General features: G+C 62.0%; 2 protein-coding genes across 2 annotated transcripts; one reads left to right on the forward strand and one right to left on the reverse strand.

Annotated features, from left to right (window-relative positions):
- Positions 1–14: 14 nt before the first annotated feature.
- CHMP1A (charged multivesicular body protein 1A) lies at positions 15–8,694 on the forward strand. Its single transcript, XM_090062691.1, has 7 exons — positions 15–109; positions 670–689; positions 2,575–2,652; positions 3,082–3,228; positions 4,228–4,356; positions 5,309–5,496; positions 6,596–8,694. The coding sequence occupies exons 1-7, from the start codon at positions 103–105 to the stop codon at positions 6,615–6,617; spliced, it is 591 nt and encodes a 196-aa protein (XP_089918817.1). The 5' UTR covers positions 15–102; the 3' UTR covers positions 6,618–8,694.
- Positions 8,695–10,592: 1,898 nt separating this feature from the next.
- On the reverse strand, positions 10,593–15,796 carry DPEP1 (dipeptidase 1). Its single transcript, XM_090062684.1, has 10 exons — positions 15,589–15,796; positions 13,402–13,534; positions 12,920–13,052; positions 12,567–12,717; positions 12,392–12,461; positions 12,072–12,248; positions 11,551–11,635; positions 11,396–11,471; positions 11,151–11,286; positions 10,593–11,045 (listed from the first exon to the last, which is right to left on the reverse strand). The coding sequence occupies exons 1-10, from the start codon at positions 15,690–15,692 to the stop codon at positions 10,878–10,880; spliced, it is 1,233 nt and encodes a 410-aa protein (XP_089918810.1). The 5' UTR covers positions 15,693–15,796; the 3' UTR covers positions 10,593–10,877.
- Between the last annotated feature and the right edge of the window lie 1,669 nt (positions 15,797–17,465).

The following is a 17,465-nucleotide window of genomic DNA, read 5'->3' on the forward strand; positions in this document are numbered from 1 at the left end:
CGTCCGCAGAGCGGCAGCGGCGGGCTCGGAAGAAGACGCGGCGAGAAGCGCCGGAAGCGGCTGAGGAACCCGGAAGTGCCAGGAACCGGGCCTCGGAGCAGGATGGACGGTGAGTGACCCCGCCTGCGGAGGGGGAGGCGAGGAGGTCGCCGCATCCCTGGGAGCGGCTCCCTGCCTGCAAGGAGAGGAGGTCCGACCTGGGGGGCGGGGTAGGCCTTAGGCAGGACGGGGTGGTCTCCATGGTGACGTCATACGGGGCTCCCCCGCGCGGGGTCTGCCCAGGAGTGGGCCCCTGCGCCTGCGCGTGGGAGGTCCGGCCGGTGCAGCTCCAGCCCACAGGGAAGGGCCGTAAACAAACTTTCAAAATAGGCTGTTGTTTAAAGGACAAAAATGTGGGGAACCCCAGCTTTTCCCTCGCTGCTGGCACGGGGCTGCTGGGGGCTTCACGCCCCCACGGGCACCCGCCCCACACACCGGGGGCAGCCGGGTAGGAGCGAGGGGCGCTGGGTGGGGACCGGCTGCTGATGTTTACAAACGGGTCCTGGTGCTCCGTGGGACAGTCTCCCCAAAGCACAGCTCCCGAGTTGAAGGGGGTGTCAGCTTTTTATTAATAAGTGTTTCAGAGCCATCTCTGAGATGTTCCAGATGTCGTCTCATTTCTCTTTCCAGATACACTCTTCCAGCTGAAGGTGAGTGCATTATTTCCCTCCCCCCCTCCCCCCAACTTGGTAACTGGAAGGGGGGCAGGGAGAGGTAAGCAGCTGCGTGAAGCTCTCAGTACATCGGGCAGTGGTGGTGGTGGTGGTGAGATAAAGGGCGGCTCTGTGCCCTGTGAGCAGAGGTTCCTCGTGATGCTTTGATTCAGACCTTGGAGACATCCCCAGCCATGTCGCTGATGCTTGACTCTGTGTCAGTGTAAAGGTGGCAGCGTGGCTCACAGTTAAATAAGGTGCATAATCTCTCTGTGTATTAGGGGCAAATCAGTTTAAGCCCATTAGGCTGTATTGGCCTTTCACCTGGTAATTGGATTGCAGTGAATGGAAGCTGGTCTGTCACTCTTTTGGTCTTGGCAAACGGAGAGGAACGGGCATGTTTGGCATCAAGATTTACATCTTGTCTCCAAGTGCACAAAGAAGCTCTTTAAAGCTGTGTTGTTCTAGCAGCTCGGTGCCTGTGCAGCACCCAGGCATGACAGGGAGGGGGAGCCATTGGCCTGGATTTACTCGCCGCACCCAGCAGCAGCAATCTAGGCGCCCAAGTGGTGTAAAACACCTGCGCCGGCATCCGGCGAGAGGGAGCGCATGAATAGCGCTCTCAGAAAAAACAATTCAGGTCAACCAGTTCTGGCAATTCAGGCCAACCTGGACAGGCTGTCAAGGTGGGCAGATCCAAACCTGATGACATTGGACAGAGAAATGCAAGGTGCTCCACCTCGGGAGAAAATACCCACATCATACTTATAGGCTCATCAGTGCTACACTCGCTAGCACCACAGCTAAAAGAGACTTCAGGGTCATGACTGATCACAAGATGAACATGAGCCACCAATGCAATGCCACAGCTGGCAAAGCAAATAAAACACTGGCTTGCATCTACCAATGCATCTTGAGCAAGACCCAAGAAGTCATCCTGCCGCTTTACTCAGCCTTGGTGAAGCCGCAGCTGGAGTACTGCATCCAGTTCTGGGCTTCACACTTTAGAAAGGAAGTGGAGAAGCTTGAGAGAGCCCAGAGGAGAGCCAAATGCATGATCAGAGGTCACAAAAACAGGCTTTATGAGGAGAGGCTGAGGCATGGGACTTCTCAGCCTGGAGAGGCAAAGGCTCAGTCAGGGAGGACTTGATGGCAGCCTGTAAGTACATAAGGGGTGCATCAGGATCTGGGAGAGCGTCTGTTTACCAGGGTACCCCAAGGGAAGACACAGTCCAATGGTCACAAACTGCGTGAAGGCCACTTTAGGCTGGACGTAAGGAAAGACTTCTTTACTGTCCGAGTCTCCAGAGTCTGGAACAGGTTCCCCTCAAAAGAGGTGCAAGCACCTACTCTGGATACCTTTAAGAAATGCTTGGATGCTTATTTTGCTGCGGTGATCTGACCCCAGCTGACTTCCTGCCCCTTGGGCAGGGGGCTGGACCTGATGATCTCACAAGGTCCCTTCCAGCCTTAATGTCTGTGAAATCTATGAAAAAAACATACCCCGTGTCCAGCACAACTTCTGTCCCAGCGCCCCCTCAGACTTCAGCCAGCCCTTGCTGTGGCTGCTGAAAAGGCCAAAGCAGAAACTGAGGGCTGCTCCTAGCCCACCCTTCCTGAGAGCCACCTGCCACCTCCTGCTTTGACCCATGGGCTAAAATCTCAAGTCCCTCCCCTAATGCCTCCTGTGGTGGGGTTTTGCAGCAGGAGAGACCACCTGCCTCACTGCATACAGTGGACAAGCTAGCACTTCACTGCAGCCAAGGGTTGTTTCTATGCTCTCATAGCATGCAGGTTTTTGGGGAAAGCCTGGGAGGGCTTTTGGTATTGCATGAGTACTTGACCCCTTTGTGCCTGAGTGCTGAAGTCTGCTTGTCTTTAGTTTACAGCAAAGCAGCTGGAGAAGCTCGCCAAGAAGGCTGAGAAGGACTCCAAGACTGAGCAAGCCAAAGTCAAAAAGGTGAGGTGAGGGCACCAACTGCAGAGCTTTCTGCTGAGGATGGATGCAACCACTAGAGATCCTCCCTGAATGCTAGGTGCTGTTTCAGATTACACGTGAGATCCTTTGGCTCAGTGTGTGAGGGACAAGGAATCTCTGTGGATTAGATCCAAGCAGGCGAGTTTCCTCCCACTTTGTCGAAGCTCTAGCCCCAACAAGCCCCACTGGAATCTCAGGATCTCCTAGTACCCTGATATGCTGAGTCTATGTATAGTAAAATGTTTGGTGCCACCGGCTCCACTGAACATGTTTGAATTCTGCTCCCAGCCAACACTTTGCAGTCATTGGGAACACAAGGCAGATTCCGGGCCTGAGAGCAGCTGGGTAGAAGCGTGAAATGTGAATCAAAATGGAATTTTCCATGCCAATCTTTCCCCTCCCCCACTGCAGGCTCTTCAGCAGAAGAATGTGGAGTGTGCCCGCGTCTATGCCGAGAATGCCATCCGGAAGAAGAACGAAGGGCTGAACTGGCTTCGCATGGCCTCCCGAGTGGATGCTGTGGCCTCCAAGGTCCAGACGGCAGTGACCATGAAAGGGGTGAGAGTGCTTTCATTCTGGCTACACAGCTCCAGGGACAGGAAAGCCTCTCCCTCCTTGTAAAGACTGATGCTACCTTTCCCTTTCTTAGTTGGAGTTCTTGGCAGGAACCTTCCCCCAGCCCCAGCCAGGGGTTTGGTGAAGGCTCAGCGTTGAAGCAGATGCTTGGCAGTCTGACACTGCTGCGGTGCCAGCCTACGTGATAGCTTTGGGATGTGATCTGGTTTCACTGGGGGGACTCCCTCTGGCTTGTGATTTTAGCGTATGCTTGAGCCTGGCTTGGCAGAAGCCAGAGGTTCGTTTCTGGAATCGCTCCCCTGCCTCACACTTGTGCGTAAGAGACTGAGTGTGAGCTCAGCTGTGTAGTACCAGGCATCTTTGAACCCTGTCTGTGCTGGAGGTGGAGGTGTTGGTTGCCCTGGTCACCTGCAGCAGCTCTCTGCTCCCAAGCCACCACACAGCTGGAGTGCAGAGGCATGTGGCCTGACTGTGGGGCTTTACCTGGCTTTGCTGCTTCCTACTAAGTCCAAGGTTGCACAAAGCTGTCATCAGGGTGCATTGTACCAGCATTTGAAGTTCTGCGACAAGCAGAGAGAAGACCAAAAGGGGCAGAGCTTTCAGAAGGCAGGTCTCATGGGCACTTCTGTTGCTGTGTGTTTGGCTGAAGTCCCCTGTTTGCTGGAGGCCCAGACTGTAGGATGGTGTGTGCCAAATATTGACCCATAACTGAGGCACGTGCTAAGGAGTTGCATCTGCCTGGGTGATGTGCATGTGGATGGTAGCTGTGTTCTCAGAAGCTGTCTGTGCACTTGTACACATGCAGCTCTTGTGTACAGACTGAGGGCCCCTTACGTGCGCTGCAGGGCCAAGGACCTTCATGGGTAGGCCACAGTGGGCATGCCCATGACACTGGGTATCCTGGGCCAGGCCGGGCTCCTGTCACAGCTGTGACGGCTTGTCTGGCCTCTTACATGTGCATTTTTCCACCTCCTGTTACAGGTGACTAAAAACATGGCTCAGGTGACTAAGGCTTTAGACAAGGCTCTGAGCTCCATGGACTTGCAGAAGGTGTCGGCCGTGATGGATAAGTTTGAGCAGCAGGTGCAGAATTTGGATGTGCACACTTCGGTGAGTCCCATGCCTGCCTGAGGGATCCAGGGGTAAATCTTTCTGGGCTGCTGTGCCCTTGGGGGCCAGGGTGCGAGCAGGAGTGAGCTTGTTCCCCCATGCCTCTGGGCTCAGGGGGAGGCATCCTGTTGGCTTTTCCCGCCTGGGCTCCTATCTGCCATCCATGGATGAATTGCAGAATTGTATCCAGAGCTCTGTAGTTTGGGTAGCACATTGAGGCCACAGTTGAGATCAGGGCTCTGCTGTGTTGGGCGCTTCTCACACCTGAAGTGAGAGGGGAGTTCTGTCCCAAAGGGTGTGACTGGACAGATGAAGATGAAGACTAGACATCAGGAGGTGCGACTTCACTGTCAGAGTGGCTAGGATCTGGAACCAGCTTCCAAGAGAAGTGGCTCCTACCCTGGGGGTCTTTAAGAGGAGGCTAGACAAGCACCTTGCTGGGGTCGTTTGACCACAGTACTCTTTCCTGCCATGGCGGGGGGTCGGGCTCGATGACCTGCTCAGGTCCCTTCCAACCCGACCTACTATGAAACTGTGAAGGGTGGGGGAAGAGGAGTCACTGTCCCTGTGCTATGCAGGAACAGGTACACAGACAGAAGTGATATACCTGGTGTCTCAGGGAGTCTGCAGGGGGTCAAGGTTCAAGGGTCGTATTGCTGGGGTGCCAATGCAATACTTTTACTCCTGATCAGGGTTACTGGAGCATTCACTCTTGCGTGCTTGTGGGCCTGGCTGTAGGGGTGTCTCTGGGGTACTGCTGGCCTGCCCATACCACAACTGGGAGGGTGTGAGATGTCCAGTGATGGCCACGTGCTTCCCAGCAGAGCCAGCTTTAAGCTGCTTGATCCTCACCTTGGTGTGGGCTGAGTGTTGCTGACCACAGCCACGGAGAAAGCAGCTGTAGCTAGCCAGCCAGTCTGTGCCAAGACATAACAAGCTGTGTGCACTGCAGGTTATGGAGGACTCCATGAGCTCGGCCACCACACTGACTACGCCTCAGGAGCAGGTGGACAGCCTCATTGTGCAGATTGCGGAGGAGAATGGCCTAGAGATCATGGACCAGCTCAACCAGCTCCCCGAGGGGGCCTCAGCCGTGGGGGAGACCTCTGTCCGCACCCAGGAAGACCAGCTATCCCGGAGGTGCTGCCCTTTCCTCTCTGCCTCTCCCAGTCCCATGGGCAGCTCAAAACATCCCCTGCCATGGTGTAGACAGCAGGGGGAGTGGGACTGATGCTGCGGGCTCTTATGTTGCTGTGCTGTGCTCAGCTGTGGGAGTCCATGGGCTCTCATGTGCCCCTTCCCCTCCATCAGAGCCTGGGCACAGAGGACCCTATTCTGATCTGCAGGCGGAGAAGGCCCCCTGCCCCAGCTAGCATGTGGGTAGGGGAGGCGCACCACAGGGTACTGCTTGCATAAAGCTGCCAGTGATTTGGCACAGATCAGCCTCCCACTGTGGCTCAGCACTTGGCAGTGCTCTGCCAACAGTTCTGGGAACAGGCTGTCTCCTGGAACCTCCCCAGGAGAAGCTTGTAAGCTTCCTCCTCTTCCTGCTGCTCTCCCTTGTGCCACTGTGAGCTGCACCCTGCAGTTCCAGGGGCTGGATTGGACCTCCAAGGGTATCAAATCTGACCTCTTGCTGCTCAGCTTGAGCTGATGCAGCCCTGCTCCTGGACCTGGTACCCTGGGGAGTTAGAACAGCGGGGTTTGCTCTCGGGGAGCTTTGGAGGAGGGTATTCACCTCCTCAGCCCCCAGTCATCTCCTAGATGCCCAATGCTTCTTCAGTGTGTCCCCAGGTCTCCCCAGGACCCAGACAGATGGCTCCACCTGATGTGCCCTAAGGGCTTGTTCCATGTCCTGGCTTGAGCCCCCCTCCACCTCTGGCTGCAGCCTCCCACATGTCAGTGCCTTGGAAGGGTCTCCTGGATGGTGCACAAACAAGGCCTCTGAGCTTGTTGCTGCCCTGCCAGTGCAGAGCTCTGTGCTTCTCTGCCATGTGGGATCATGCATTTCCTGCCAGGGGGTTGTCCTGTTGCCTTCCAGGCATGGGGGCATCGCCCTGGTGCTGTGAAAGGGGTCCTGCCAGGTTGGAGTGGGTGTCTGGAACTGTGTGTGGCTCCTTCCAGTACTGTCACCCACTGCTTGAGGGCAGACTTGCTCCCTACCCTGACCTGGAGGTGTTGAGCCTTGTCCTGTCCTCACCGCTGACTCTTTCTTTCTCTCTCCTGCCATCCCGTCCAGGTTGGCTGCCTTGCGAAACTGAGGTCCTGTCACCTCGTGGACTGCTGTTCCCCCAACAAGACCACCTCTCCTGCAGCCCATCTCCAGGCTCTGCTCTGGGGACAGACTCTTCTCCTTTTTGGTGTTTCTTTTATTCCAGCAATGACTGCTTCCTGCCCAGCCAGTGGGGAGATGTTCAAGGGGGGGCTGCCAACACAACCTTGCTCTGAGCCTGGAGAAGCATCTCTGCTGGCAGCGTGTTTCATGGCTGGGGCCAGGGCCCTTGGTGAGCACAATGGCCCTGGGCCCCATTTCTACACTACACGGTGATCTTGCTGGAAGCTCAAGTGCTTTTCTGTTGGGATGCTGGTGCCTGAGTCTCTGCTGATGTCTGTCTCTCTCTAGTGATTGTCATGCATCCCTCTGTCACAGATTGGTCTCCTGTGGGTAGTCCCTGGGCTGCTTCGGGCAGCGGCACAGTGGGCAGCTTTGTGCCCCTTTCTTTTGTGGCTTTGTGTCATCATGAATTGGGAAGAAGAGACTGGCCTGGGTTTGCCTGGGTGCTTGCTGTGTTTCGCGGGAGGGCCGAGTGGAGCAAGCGGCGTAGGCCTGTGCCTTGGTGTGTTGCCATAACAGCATGTTCCCATGCACTTGGCTCCCCCATGCTGCTGTGCCTGCTGCACTCCTGCCACTGTGCCCCCGAAGGCCTCGCCTGATGGGCATGGGTCCTGCTGTGCCAGCTCCCAGCCCCCAGTGTTGGCATCAGGGTGCCAGCCTGCCTACCCACCTTGGATTCCCGCACCACCAAGTGACCTTTGCGAAGCTGACTCCTCCCTCACCACCATACATTCACCTGTTGCACACTGCCCTGGGGGAGGTGACTCCCTGTGAGACAGCTGGACCAAGGGAGGACCTCACCTGCTCCTGGCACTGTCTGCTGTGAGCCCCAGGAACAGGCTGCCCAGAAAGCCAAGCCCTTCTGCGAGTGACGTCCATTCCTGTCCTGCCTTGAGCATGTTGCTTAGCTCCTCAATACCTCCGTTGCCTTTACCTCATGGGCCTCCGGCTCCCCCTGCTCACATCTGGCTGGCAGGGTTCCCCACGCTACTGCCCGTGGCACAGAGCTGGCGAGCTTGCGACCATGGAGCTCTGTAAGAGGAGAAAGCTGTACCCATGCCAGAGGGAGCTCCCCATGGCCCAGCCCGGGAAGATCCAGCAGAGCTATGTGTTGCCCTTTCACGGTCTGCTCTATGTCTGTGCTGGGGCAGCACACACCCAGCCCCTTTGCACTGCAGCAGCTAGATGAGGGGTGGCTGATGGGGAGAGGCAGGTCCGGAGAGCTGCTCCAGCATGTGGGGATGGGTCCATGTGCGTTTGCTGTCCCCAGCTGTGCTTGAAAGAATGTCTGGTTGCTCCTGGCAGGCCGGCTAGGAGGGATGTGGTACTGGTGTTTCATGTCTGCTCTGCGGGTGAGAAATCCCAGTCGGGGTGAGGCAGCATCCGTACCCCCTCTGCCTCGGGGGCTCAGCTCTGGCGTTGCCTGGTCCCTCCCTCTGCTGCAGGCCAGAGCTGCTTTGTACAGCCCCTGTGTACAAAGACCTCTGAAGTCTCTTGGGAATTTTTTCCTCTGCAGTCCTTGGGCACAGGTGTGGGCATGGCCAGAGGGAAGATCTTCCTTCCTGGAGATGCTGTGCTCCATCTCCAGAAAAAGGCCGAGGGACTAGTTGAGTCGGGGCTGGGGCAGTCACATGTTGGGTGTCCAGGCCTCTGCTGGCCTGGGCTGGGGGCAGAGCAGGGGACTGCGCTGGAGCGGAGCTGCCCTGCATGCCCTTATTGGGGTGTCTTGGGGCAGCCTGACCAGCGCAGGGCCCTGCATGGATTGGGCCCTGGCTCCTGCTGCCTGGAGGCACGGAGCGGGCTGGCTTCTGTCCTGCGCAGGCATCGGTAGCTCCCTGCCTGGTGCTGTGCAATGAGGATGGGAGGGGGCCCCGGCCCCCCACACAGGGGCCCTTTGCTCCTGGGGTGGCACCACGCTCGCTGTTTTTAAAAGCCTGTTTTGTTCACCTTTGTTTTGAAACCCTGTGATTCCCTGTGCTTTCAATAAAACCCCTGTCCTTGAAGGTCGCCTCTCAGGGCCTGGCTGCCTGGTCATTTGTGGCTGGGTGGAGCAGTGCTCACATGGGCTGTTCAGGTCTGGGGGGCAAAGGGGGACCTGTGCGAGCCCTGAGCTCCTGGCATCCAGGCTCCCTCCACAAAGCAAAAGCTACTTTTCCAGGGGACTTGGGGGGGCGGCTCTGGGTGTACCAGACCACTGGGTGACAGCTCATCACTGTTGCTCCATGGTACTGGGTTCCCAGGCTGTGGGTGCCCCTGAGGAACGGGCTTGGTGGATTCAGCTCTGGTTTGGGGATCCTTTGCTTTTAAGAGCAGCCCGTTTCCCTGCCCAGCACAGCCAGGTCCAAGTAGGGACCGCCCTGCTGCTTGGCTGTCTTCTCCCGGTGGGCACGGCTATAACCGGCTGCGTCGCCGGAGGGAGCCCTGGGCCAGGGAACCGCTCCCCGCTGCAGCCTTCTGCCTGGGCTGAGCCTGCCAGGGCTGAGCTGCTCCCCACGCCTGGGCCTGAGCACCTGCAGAGCGCAGCCCCGGGTCCAGATGCCTTTCAGGACAGGTTTCTCAACCATCTTGCATGCTGCTACTTGTGGGGAGCATTGCCAAGCCCCTTGCTTGCAGGGAGCATTTCCCCGTCCTGCTGCGGCCCCAGTCAGGCGGACGGAAGCAGCTGGCAGGGTCGGGTTTCTAAAGCACTTGGGTGCACGGTGGCTTGGGGCAAGTCCCCGGTTGTGGCCCCACTCGTGTTCAGCTCCAGACTCCCCAGCTGCTCGGACCCTGGGCGAAAAGTCCTCACATCCTTACTCCAGGGGGTCACGCTCCTGCCCTGGTGGCTCCCAGGTGGGTAGAGCTGATGGCACCCTCCCACTGCTGCCCGGGGCTGGGCCCAGCGCACTGGTGCCGCGCAAGGCAGGAGCAGGCCCGCGGAGCTCTTCCCAGAGCACGTGCGGCACTGCTGAGCCACGTGTCGCTGATGGGAGATGGAGCAGGGGGAGACCAGGACGTGGCACGTGCCTCGGCACTGGGCTGCAGGTTTCCAAGCCGTGCCCGGTGCCCCCGGGCAGTGGGAGCAGAGCCGGGGGAGGCTGGCGGGCCTGGGCCGGCTCTTTCCCCGGGTGCTTGGCAGGCAGGCAGGGATGGGTGAGGGGGCTCTGTGCTTCAGCCAACTTGCAAAGGCAACAGGAAGATGAATCTCGCGCCGGCCTGCGTTCCAGCTGCTGCTGCCGCCCCCCGCCGCAGAGACAGGCTGTTCTTTAAATGTTAAAGGAAATTGCTAAGGAGATGATTGATTAGCCAATTAATGAGATAATGATTAATGGCTGTGCAGCACCTCGGGGTGTAAACAACACTGCTTGGCATTGCTGAATGCTCCTCTCTACCCCCGGCTCTGGCCCTTGGGGCAGCGTCTCTGTCCCTGCTGCCAGGGTCCTGCGCGTGTTCTGGCAGAGGTGAGGCCCAGTGCTCGGCGCTGTACGGATGCAGTGCCCCAAAGCATAGGATGATCAGCCCTGGTTTCTCTCCAAAGCAGCCACAGGACTCGCTCCACCTGCTTCCAGGGCTGTTGCATCACAGCCGCTGCAGCAGTGGGCCTGCTCCCCGTCTGTCTGCTCTTACCCCGAGCTAAGCGAGCGCAAGGCCGGGGCGGCCGCCCCATGGTTCAACGGCCATTGGCTGCAGGGTGCGCAGGCAGGTCCCACAGAGCAGCTGGCATGTGGCAGGCCCTGGCATGGCTGTGCCTGGCCCTTCGTCTCGGAAAGACTTCACTCGGAGGCTCCCGGGAGAGGGCTTTGGCATGGCAGCCAGGGCCCAATCCTGCCCAGGCTGGGCTCCCAGCAAGGCTGGGGGGCGCTGGTTTAGGTTGGTGCAGCCCAGTTCGGTCGGGCTCAGTCCCCCCAAATGAAAGGCAGTCTGCAGGGGGGCACGGGGGTTTATTGGCAGCAATGCCATGCTCTGAATGGGTGGGCAGGCAGCAGCCGGGCTGTTGGCTGAGCACCCGGGGCTGTGGGAGGAAGGAGCGGCTGTGAGCAGAGGCCATGGCACAGCCCGTTACCGTGGGTCGTGGCAATGGAAATGCCCCCTCTCTGCTGGGCCTGGCCTCGGGGCAGCCGGCAGCCAGCTATGTCCCCTGCAGGTGGTGGTGGCCTGGGGGACGCGGCCTGGCCGTGGTGGGGCGGAGGGCGCTGGACCCTGGATCCTACTGGAGCAGGGCGCGGAGGAGCGGGACAGCGAGGGTGGCAGGCAGGAGTCCGGGCACGCTGGCGCTGCCGGGGTAGCCGTAGCGGGTCCTGCACTCCCCGCCCAGCTCCTCGAACGTGATGGGTATTTCGGCAGGCGGCATCTCCTTCGACAGCCTGGTCCCCGTCTGCGGGAGAAGGGGGCAGTCGGGCTCAGTGCGCAGCGAGTGCCTGGGGGTTGGGACCCTGGGAGCTGCAGGGGCTGGGGTGGCTCCGCCGCCTCTTGCACTCACGTCCTCCACCTCCTTGAAGACCCGCAGCAGGTTCTCGGCCAGGGCGGCTCGCACCTCCGTCTCGTTCCAGTTCCGCCGCAGCAGCTCGGCCACCAGCTCCGGGTATTTGGACACATCCTCCAGGCCCTGCGGCACCCTGCCAGGCCACGAGCGCAGTGCGGAGCCCCGCGGGGAGTTCCCCTTGCGTCCCCGTGAACCTGCGCCAGAGCCGTGGCCACCTCTCCCGGCCCCCCCCCCCCCCTTACCTGGGGACCCCGTCGTAGTCCCCGCCGAAGCCGACGGCCTGGTAACCCGAAAGCTTCTTCACGTAATCCAGGTGATCTGCAGCAGGGAGCGCGGGGCTGAGCAGGGCACCCGCCAGCCCAGGGAGGGGGAGCCCCACGGCCACTGCCCCACTGACCTGCGACCTGGGAGAGGTTGGCGTTCTGGTTGCAGGACACGTAGTCGTTGTAGAAGTTCACCATCACCAGACCACGCTTCTGGCCCTGCCGGGGAGGTGTGGCACCAGGTTGTGGAGCCCCATGGCCCCTGGGGACCAGCATCCCAAGGGGCCCCATGTCCCCTTAGGGCCACCCATTGCAGGGGGCATCCACCACCCCTCGCTGCACAGAAGCCCCTTTTGCTCCAGTCCCAGGAGCTACTGGCAGGTGCTGGGGTCCTCGCCTGGGAGGCTGGAGAGTCCCAGGGTTTGACTCCCAGGGTCGCAGTTGGCTGCCAGCTGCGGGGACCTGCATTTCCCCTGGCACGGTGCTGCCATCCTGCACTGCTGCAGCGGGGCCAGGCCCTCCCCTTGGCTTGTGCGGAGGGGACGGGGCAGCCGGTCTCCGAGGGCCTTGGGGCATGCAGGAGCCGGGGCTGGACCCACGGCACCTCGCAGGGGCTGCTTCCCCTCCTCCCGGGCCTCGGCGCAGCCCAGCTCACCACCACGCGGAGGACATCGTCGGGCACGTTGCGCCGGTGCGGACAGAGCGCATAGGCCGACGAGTGGCTGAAGATGACCGGAGCCTCGGAGATCTCCAGGACATCTGTCATGGTCTTCACCGACACGTGGGCCAGGTCCACTATCATGCCCAGCCGGTTCATCTCCAGGACCACGCGCTGCGGGAGAAGCCGCTTGCACGCAGGTGCCAGCCCCCCGGCACCCCCCATCCGCCCCTTCCAGCACGGACTGCACGGGGCAGGGGAGCCCCGGTGTCCTAGCTGGGGCCGGCTCCCTGCTCTCCAGGACCTGCCTCGCTCACCTTCCCGAATACGGACAGCCCGTTGTGCACCGCCTGCTCCTGCTCCGTGTCCACCAGCCAGTTGTCTGCCCTGCAGCCGCAGCCAGTGCCCGCGTCAGCCCAGGGAAGGGCAGGCTAGCTGCCCCCCTCAGCCCCGCTGGCCAGCCCGTCCGCGGTGGGGCCGGCGGCACCTTACCAGGGCGTGTTGCAGCTGTGGGTGAGCGTCATGTAGCGCACGCCCAGGCGGTAGAACATGCGCAGGGCGCCCAGGCTGCTGTCGATGGAGTGGCCGCCCTCGATGCCGATGAGGCTGGCCACCCGCCCTGCCTGCCAGGCCTCCCGCACGCCTGCAAAGCAAGCACGGCGTGGCCTGCTGCAGGGCTCCCCGGTCCGCGCCCAGCCCCAGCAACGCGGGGCTAAGCCAGACCCCCGGGTCCCAGCCGCTGACCAAAATTTGCAGAGGGGGCACCCAGGAGGGAGGTGCTACCCACAGGCAGGACCTCCAGGGCACGGGGCATTTCCAGCTGCCCCGCTGCGTGTCCCGCTCACCTGCACTGCTGCTGACGCAGGTGAAGTCCTGGGGGTACATGAGGCACATGCGGTGGATGACGTCGATCTGCTCCAGCGTGCGCCTCACCGCGTCCTTGTTCTGCGTGTCGCAGGGCACGTAGGCTGCCCAGAACTGGAGGGAGAGCAGCGTCAGCAGGCCTGGACCCCCTGCGCCCGTCTGCACCCACCCTGCGTGCCCAGGGGCAGCGCAGAGCAGTGGAGGTCGGGTGAGTTGCCCGGGGACATCCTGGCAGGCAGTGGCAGAGGCAGGGGCCGGGGCTGGGAGAAGAGCCCCACTGCCCTGTGGGGGCTGCCGCCCTGCTGGGGGCAGTCCCTGGCTCGCAGGGGCCCCGTGACTGGGAGGAAGAAGTGAAAGGGAAACCGGGGGCCTGGGTGCAGGGCCAGCCCCTGCAGCGTGGGAGCGTTGGGGCCCCCCCGCCTGTCTTCAGCCCCTGCCCCCTGCCCGGGCACTGGGTGCCTACCTGCCCCCCAACATGCCCGCTGCGCAGCTTGGGGATGCTGGTGTGGGTGCCCTCGAGCAGCGTGAGGTTGGCCTCCGCCACGGCCAGCTGGTTGTTGAACTTCCTCAGCAGCTGCCAGGGCAGGTCGTTGTGCCTAGGCAGAAGCAGAGGGGCTGGGAACAGCAGTCCAGCGTCCCATCCCTGCCCCCTCCCCAGGGGAAGCCCTGCCTGGCTCAGCTGTGCGGGGTGCGGCCCCACTGCGCAGCTGGGGTGAGGACCCTCCGTGGGGAAGCTCGCAGCCTCCTGCCAGGACTGAGTTTGCAGCACCTCCCAGTTCCTTCCTGCAGCTGCAGCTATCTCGTCCTGCGCCCGCTGCACGCAAGCCCCACCCTCGATGCCTGGGCCAGGCCCGGGGCGGCTGGCACACCTGCCAGTGGCTTGGGGCTGGGGGTCCGGCGCTTGTGCCAGCTCGGGTGGGGAAGGGGAAGGCCCTTCCCTGCCTGCACCCCCGACTGCAGCTCTCCGCCATCCAAGAACAAGGGGTCACAGCACGAGTGGTCAGGTAGAAGGACCGCCAGGAAGGTCTTGGTCACCCGGCAGGTCACTCCTGCCTGGGACTCGTGGCTCCCAGGTATGGGGGGAGCCGGGCCGGATTCGGGCAGGGGGAGTTGCGGAAACCTCTTCTGCGTGAGAACTTCCTCGATCGCAAAGGCTGGAGGCCGCAGGTCTCCTTCCCGGCCTCCGCTCTCTGCTGCCGTCGGACGCAGGAGGCGACGGGGACCTTGGGGCTGAGCCCGTGGGGGCCGCGCCCAGGGCTCACGAGGCGCCTGCTCGAGGCCCGTCCCCGGGGCCCTCCTGCCCTAAGAGACCCACGCCTCTGCAGCCCCCCGCCCTCGGCCTCGGCGCCGGCCCGCGCTGGGACCTGCCAGGGAGTTTCTTCCTGGGTGTTTCTCTTGCCTGGGAGGAGGCTCTGGGCAGCCGGCGGGATCCCCGCAGGGAACCCCTGCGCCACGCCTTGGAGACTCCCAGCCCAGTGCCCGACTCGCTGTCTGCTTCGCGCCGCCCAGCCTGGCCCGCTCCCCTGCCCGCCTGCCAGGCCCTGCTCCCGGGGCAGGCATCCGGCCGGGGGCTGCTGGGGGGGCAGGGCAGCTTTGGCGGCACGGTGCAGGTGGCCAGGAGAAGGGTGGGGGGCGCAGGGGGCCAAGCGGACGGAGCTGGGCCCGGGCCCGCCATCCCCCTGCGGGAATACCACCGCACGGCCCGGCACACACGCGTGGCCAGCGAGGGGGGGTGCACTGTGCAGTCGCCGTCAGGAAACGTCTCACCGGGGGGGGCCGTTGCATATTCGCACTTCCTCCTTCCCTGCGTCACCCGCCTCTGACGTCCCCTCGCCCCTTCCCCGTGGCGGCGGGGAGCTGTGGCTTCCCCTCCGCCACCACTGACGCCACAGTCTGCGGCTGCTTTGTGCCCCCCACGTAACCCAGCGGCAAGGGGGGCTCTGCTCGCAAGGCCTCGGCTTCGGTGGGCTCAGGCCGACCCCTCTCCTTGCTTGTGCAGGGGCCCGGGGAGGCTTCTTGCCCCTGCTGTGAGCAGAGCCAAGGCAGCGGCAGGGTGGCACGACCCCCCCGGTCGCTGCGGTCGCAGGAAGGGGAGGCTGCGTCACGGTCCCCCGGGACCGTGGGGGAGTCCGGGCAAGCCCCAGGCAGGGCAGTAGGTCCCCACGGACCAGCGGGGCCGGGGGGGCCCCAGCCCCGCTGCCGGGAACGGCTCAGCCGGGGGGTTTTTGGGGTCCGCGCGCAGCAGGGTGCGCTGGGCAGCGCCTTGACCCCGTGGCGGCCGGCCGGCGTCCCTGCCTGCACCGGGCTTCCCCGCACCCTGTGCCTAGCAGCCCTCCTGGTCCGGCGAGCTCAGCGCTTCCCAGGCCCCGGGCCTCGGGCTCCCCAGCCGAGCAGGGTGCGGCACGGGGGCTTCCCGGGGCATGCCATGGTCAGGGGCTTTCTCTGTCGGGGGGTTTTGTAGGAACTGAGAGCTCCTGGGGTGGTGGGAACTTTCCCAGCCCACGGGCTCCCGGGCTTCCCTAGGCCAGGCCCTTCGTGGGGGAAGCCGAGCTCTGGAGAGCGGGGAGGGGCTGGCACGGGCTCCTTGCCCAGCCCACGCGGCCCCGGCACTGGGGACAGGCGGCTGCGTGGCACCGTCCCCGTGGCTCACCCGTCAATCACCGGCGTGTCGTTCATGATGCTCTTAGCTCTGTCCAGGAACGGCTGCGCCAGCCCGAGCACGAGGCAGGACGTGAGCAGGCAGCCCCGCAGCATGGTGCCTGGCACCCCCGGGACGTCCCTGCTGTCCTAGTGAAGCACCGAGGACTGGGCCGTGCCCGAATGTGCCGGGCAAGGGTTTCCCCGGGTGATGTAGGCCCGTGCCTTGCCAGGGTAAATCAGTAACCTGCCGGGGGCTATGAAGCAACCATCCACCCCTCATCCAGGCTCGGTCCTGCCCCAGGGAGCGGGCACTGCCCAGTCCAGGTGCAGACACATCCTGTCCTGCCCACCTCTCCGGGGGAGGAGCTCCCCACCTCCCGAGGGCTGGCCCAGGGCTCCCGCGCCCCGTGCAGGAGCTGTGGGAGGCATGGTAGAGATTTGGGGAGCAGCCACTTGCTCTGCTGCCCACCACCTGTGCCCGCGCCCACGCTGCTCTGCCCAGGTTTGGCGGGGGGGCGCTGGCCCCTCGCTCTTCGGTGACATGCATGGTTCCTGGCACCGCCGTGCTGTGTCTGGGCGGGTAATGACTTCCAAGCATTGCTATCAGGTGGCAGTGACCTCGGGATGAGGAGAATTACTCTTATTGCGGCCATAAATTGTCAACAGCGATTGTGGCCTGTAACAACCAGGAACCCCAGGTGTTCCCATGATGCTCGGGAACTCCTGCTCGTTTTTCAGCCCCACCTCCGGGACAGGTAGACTGATTCTGAATGGTCCGTAAAAGGAAATGTCTTTCCCCCCCTTTATTTTGTCTTCCAAAAACAAGGTGTGTGTTATTAGAGGGCATGTGGTAGGCCAGTAAATATGGTATTTTGGAAGCCGGTGTCCACCGAAGTGTGTTGGAGGTACAGGACCAGGCAGGCGTTGGAGGACGCCGGGAGGCGTGTAGCACGCCGTCTAGGCTCACGCTGCTCTGGAAACCAGCTTGGGGGCCCCGGGAGGGAACCAGCGCAATCCAGCAATCGGCTAGCCCCTTAGCGTGCCGGTCTTGGACCTTCCTGAGGGCTTTGTAGCAAAGGGAACGGACGGTTGGGAGAGCGATGATGCTCCCCCAAGCAGGGGCCGGACTAGAGACGGCCCCTGCAGCTCACTTACGATGCTGTGATCACTCATGCCTGCCATGTGCACGTCAATGCGCATTAAGGTGTCACAGAAAAACCAGGCTAAGTGACTTCAGAAATGTTTGCGATAACTGCGCGCAGCCGTTCCAGTGACAGAAAGCTGGCCCTGGCCCATCCGGGATCTGCCGAGGAGACAAACAGGAGACACCTGCTTTGGAAATTTGGAGCAAGTTCTCAGAATTGGCTGGGAAAAAAAACGTTTTCTGAGAAACTTCCCTGACGCTGCAGGCGAAGGGGAAGCTCCAGGCCAGTGGTCTTCACTTTCAGTAGACTCCCTGCTTATTCGCGTCCAGGCTCCCCTTGGCCAAGGCCAGCTCCGAGCTTTCGCTTGCCTTCTGACGAGGGCGGAACACCAGAGCAAAGGCTTTCGTACTCGGAGCTCCCAGCTGAGATCAATCCTGTGCATGCGTTTGCACACCTACCAGCGTACAAACACGGGGCACGGTGCGAGGTGTTCAAAGCGTCGAGCGGCGTCCCACAGTTTCCTGGAAAGGCTCCTTGGCTGAGTCTGCTCCGCGCGCCGTGCACAACGGCCCTGACTGAGTGTGAAAGCAGCCGGGAGCGCGGGAAAGTACTGAGCAGGTGGAGAAACACCAGCCTGCCGCGCTGCTGTCGGAGAAGGGGAAGACCGGGGGGCTCTCCTCCGGGCCTGGCCCCAGGCCCCGGCCCCAGGCAGCGGTGTGGCTGCACGACCCCTCTCTGCTGC

Source organism: Crocodylus siamensis, chromosome 9 (genome assembly GCF_052110815.1).
Source record: "Crocodylus siamensis isolate JL-2025a chromosome 9, ASM5211081v1, whole genome shotgun sequence".
Taxonomy (NCBI): Eukaryota; Metazoa; Chordata; order Crocodylia; family Crocodylidae; genus Crocodylus; species Crocodylus siamensis.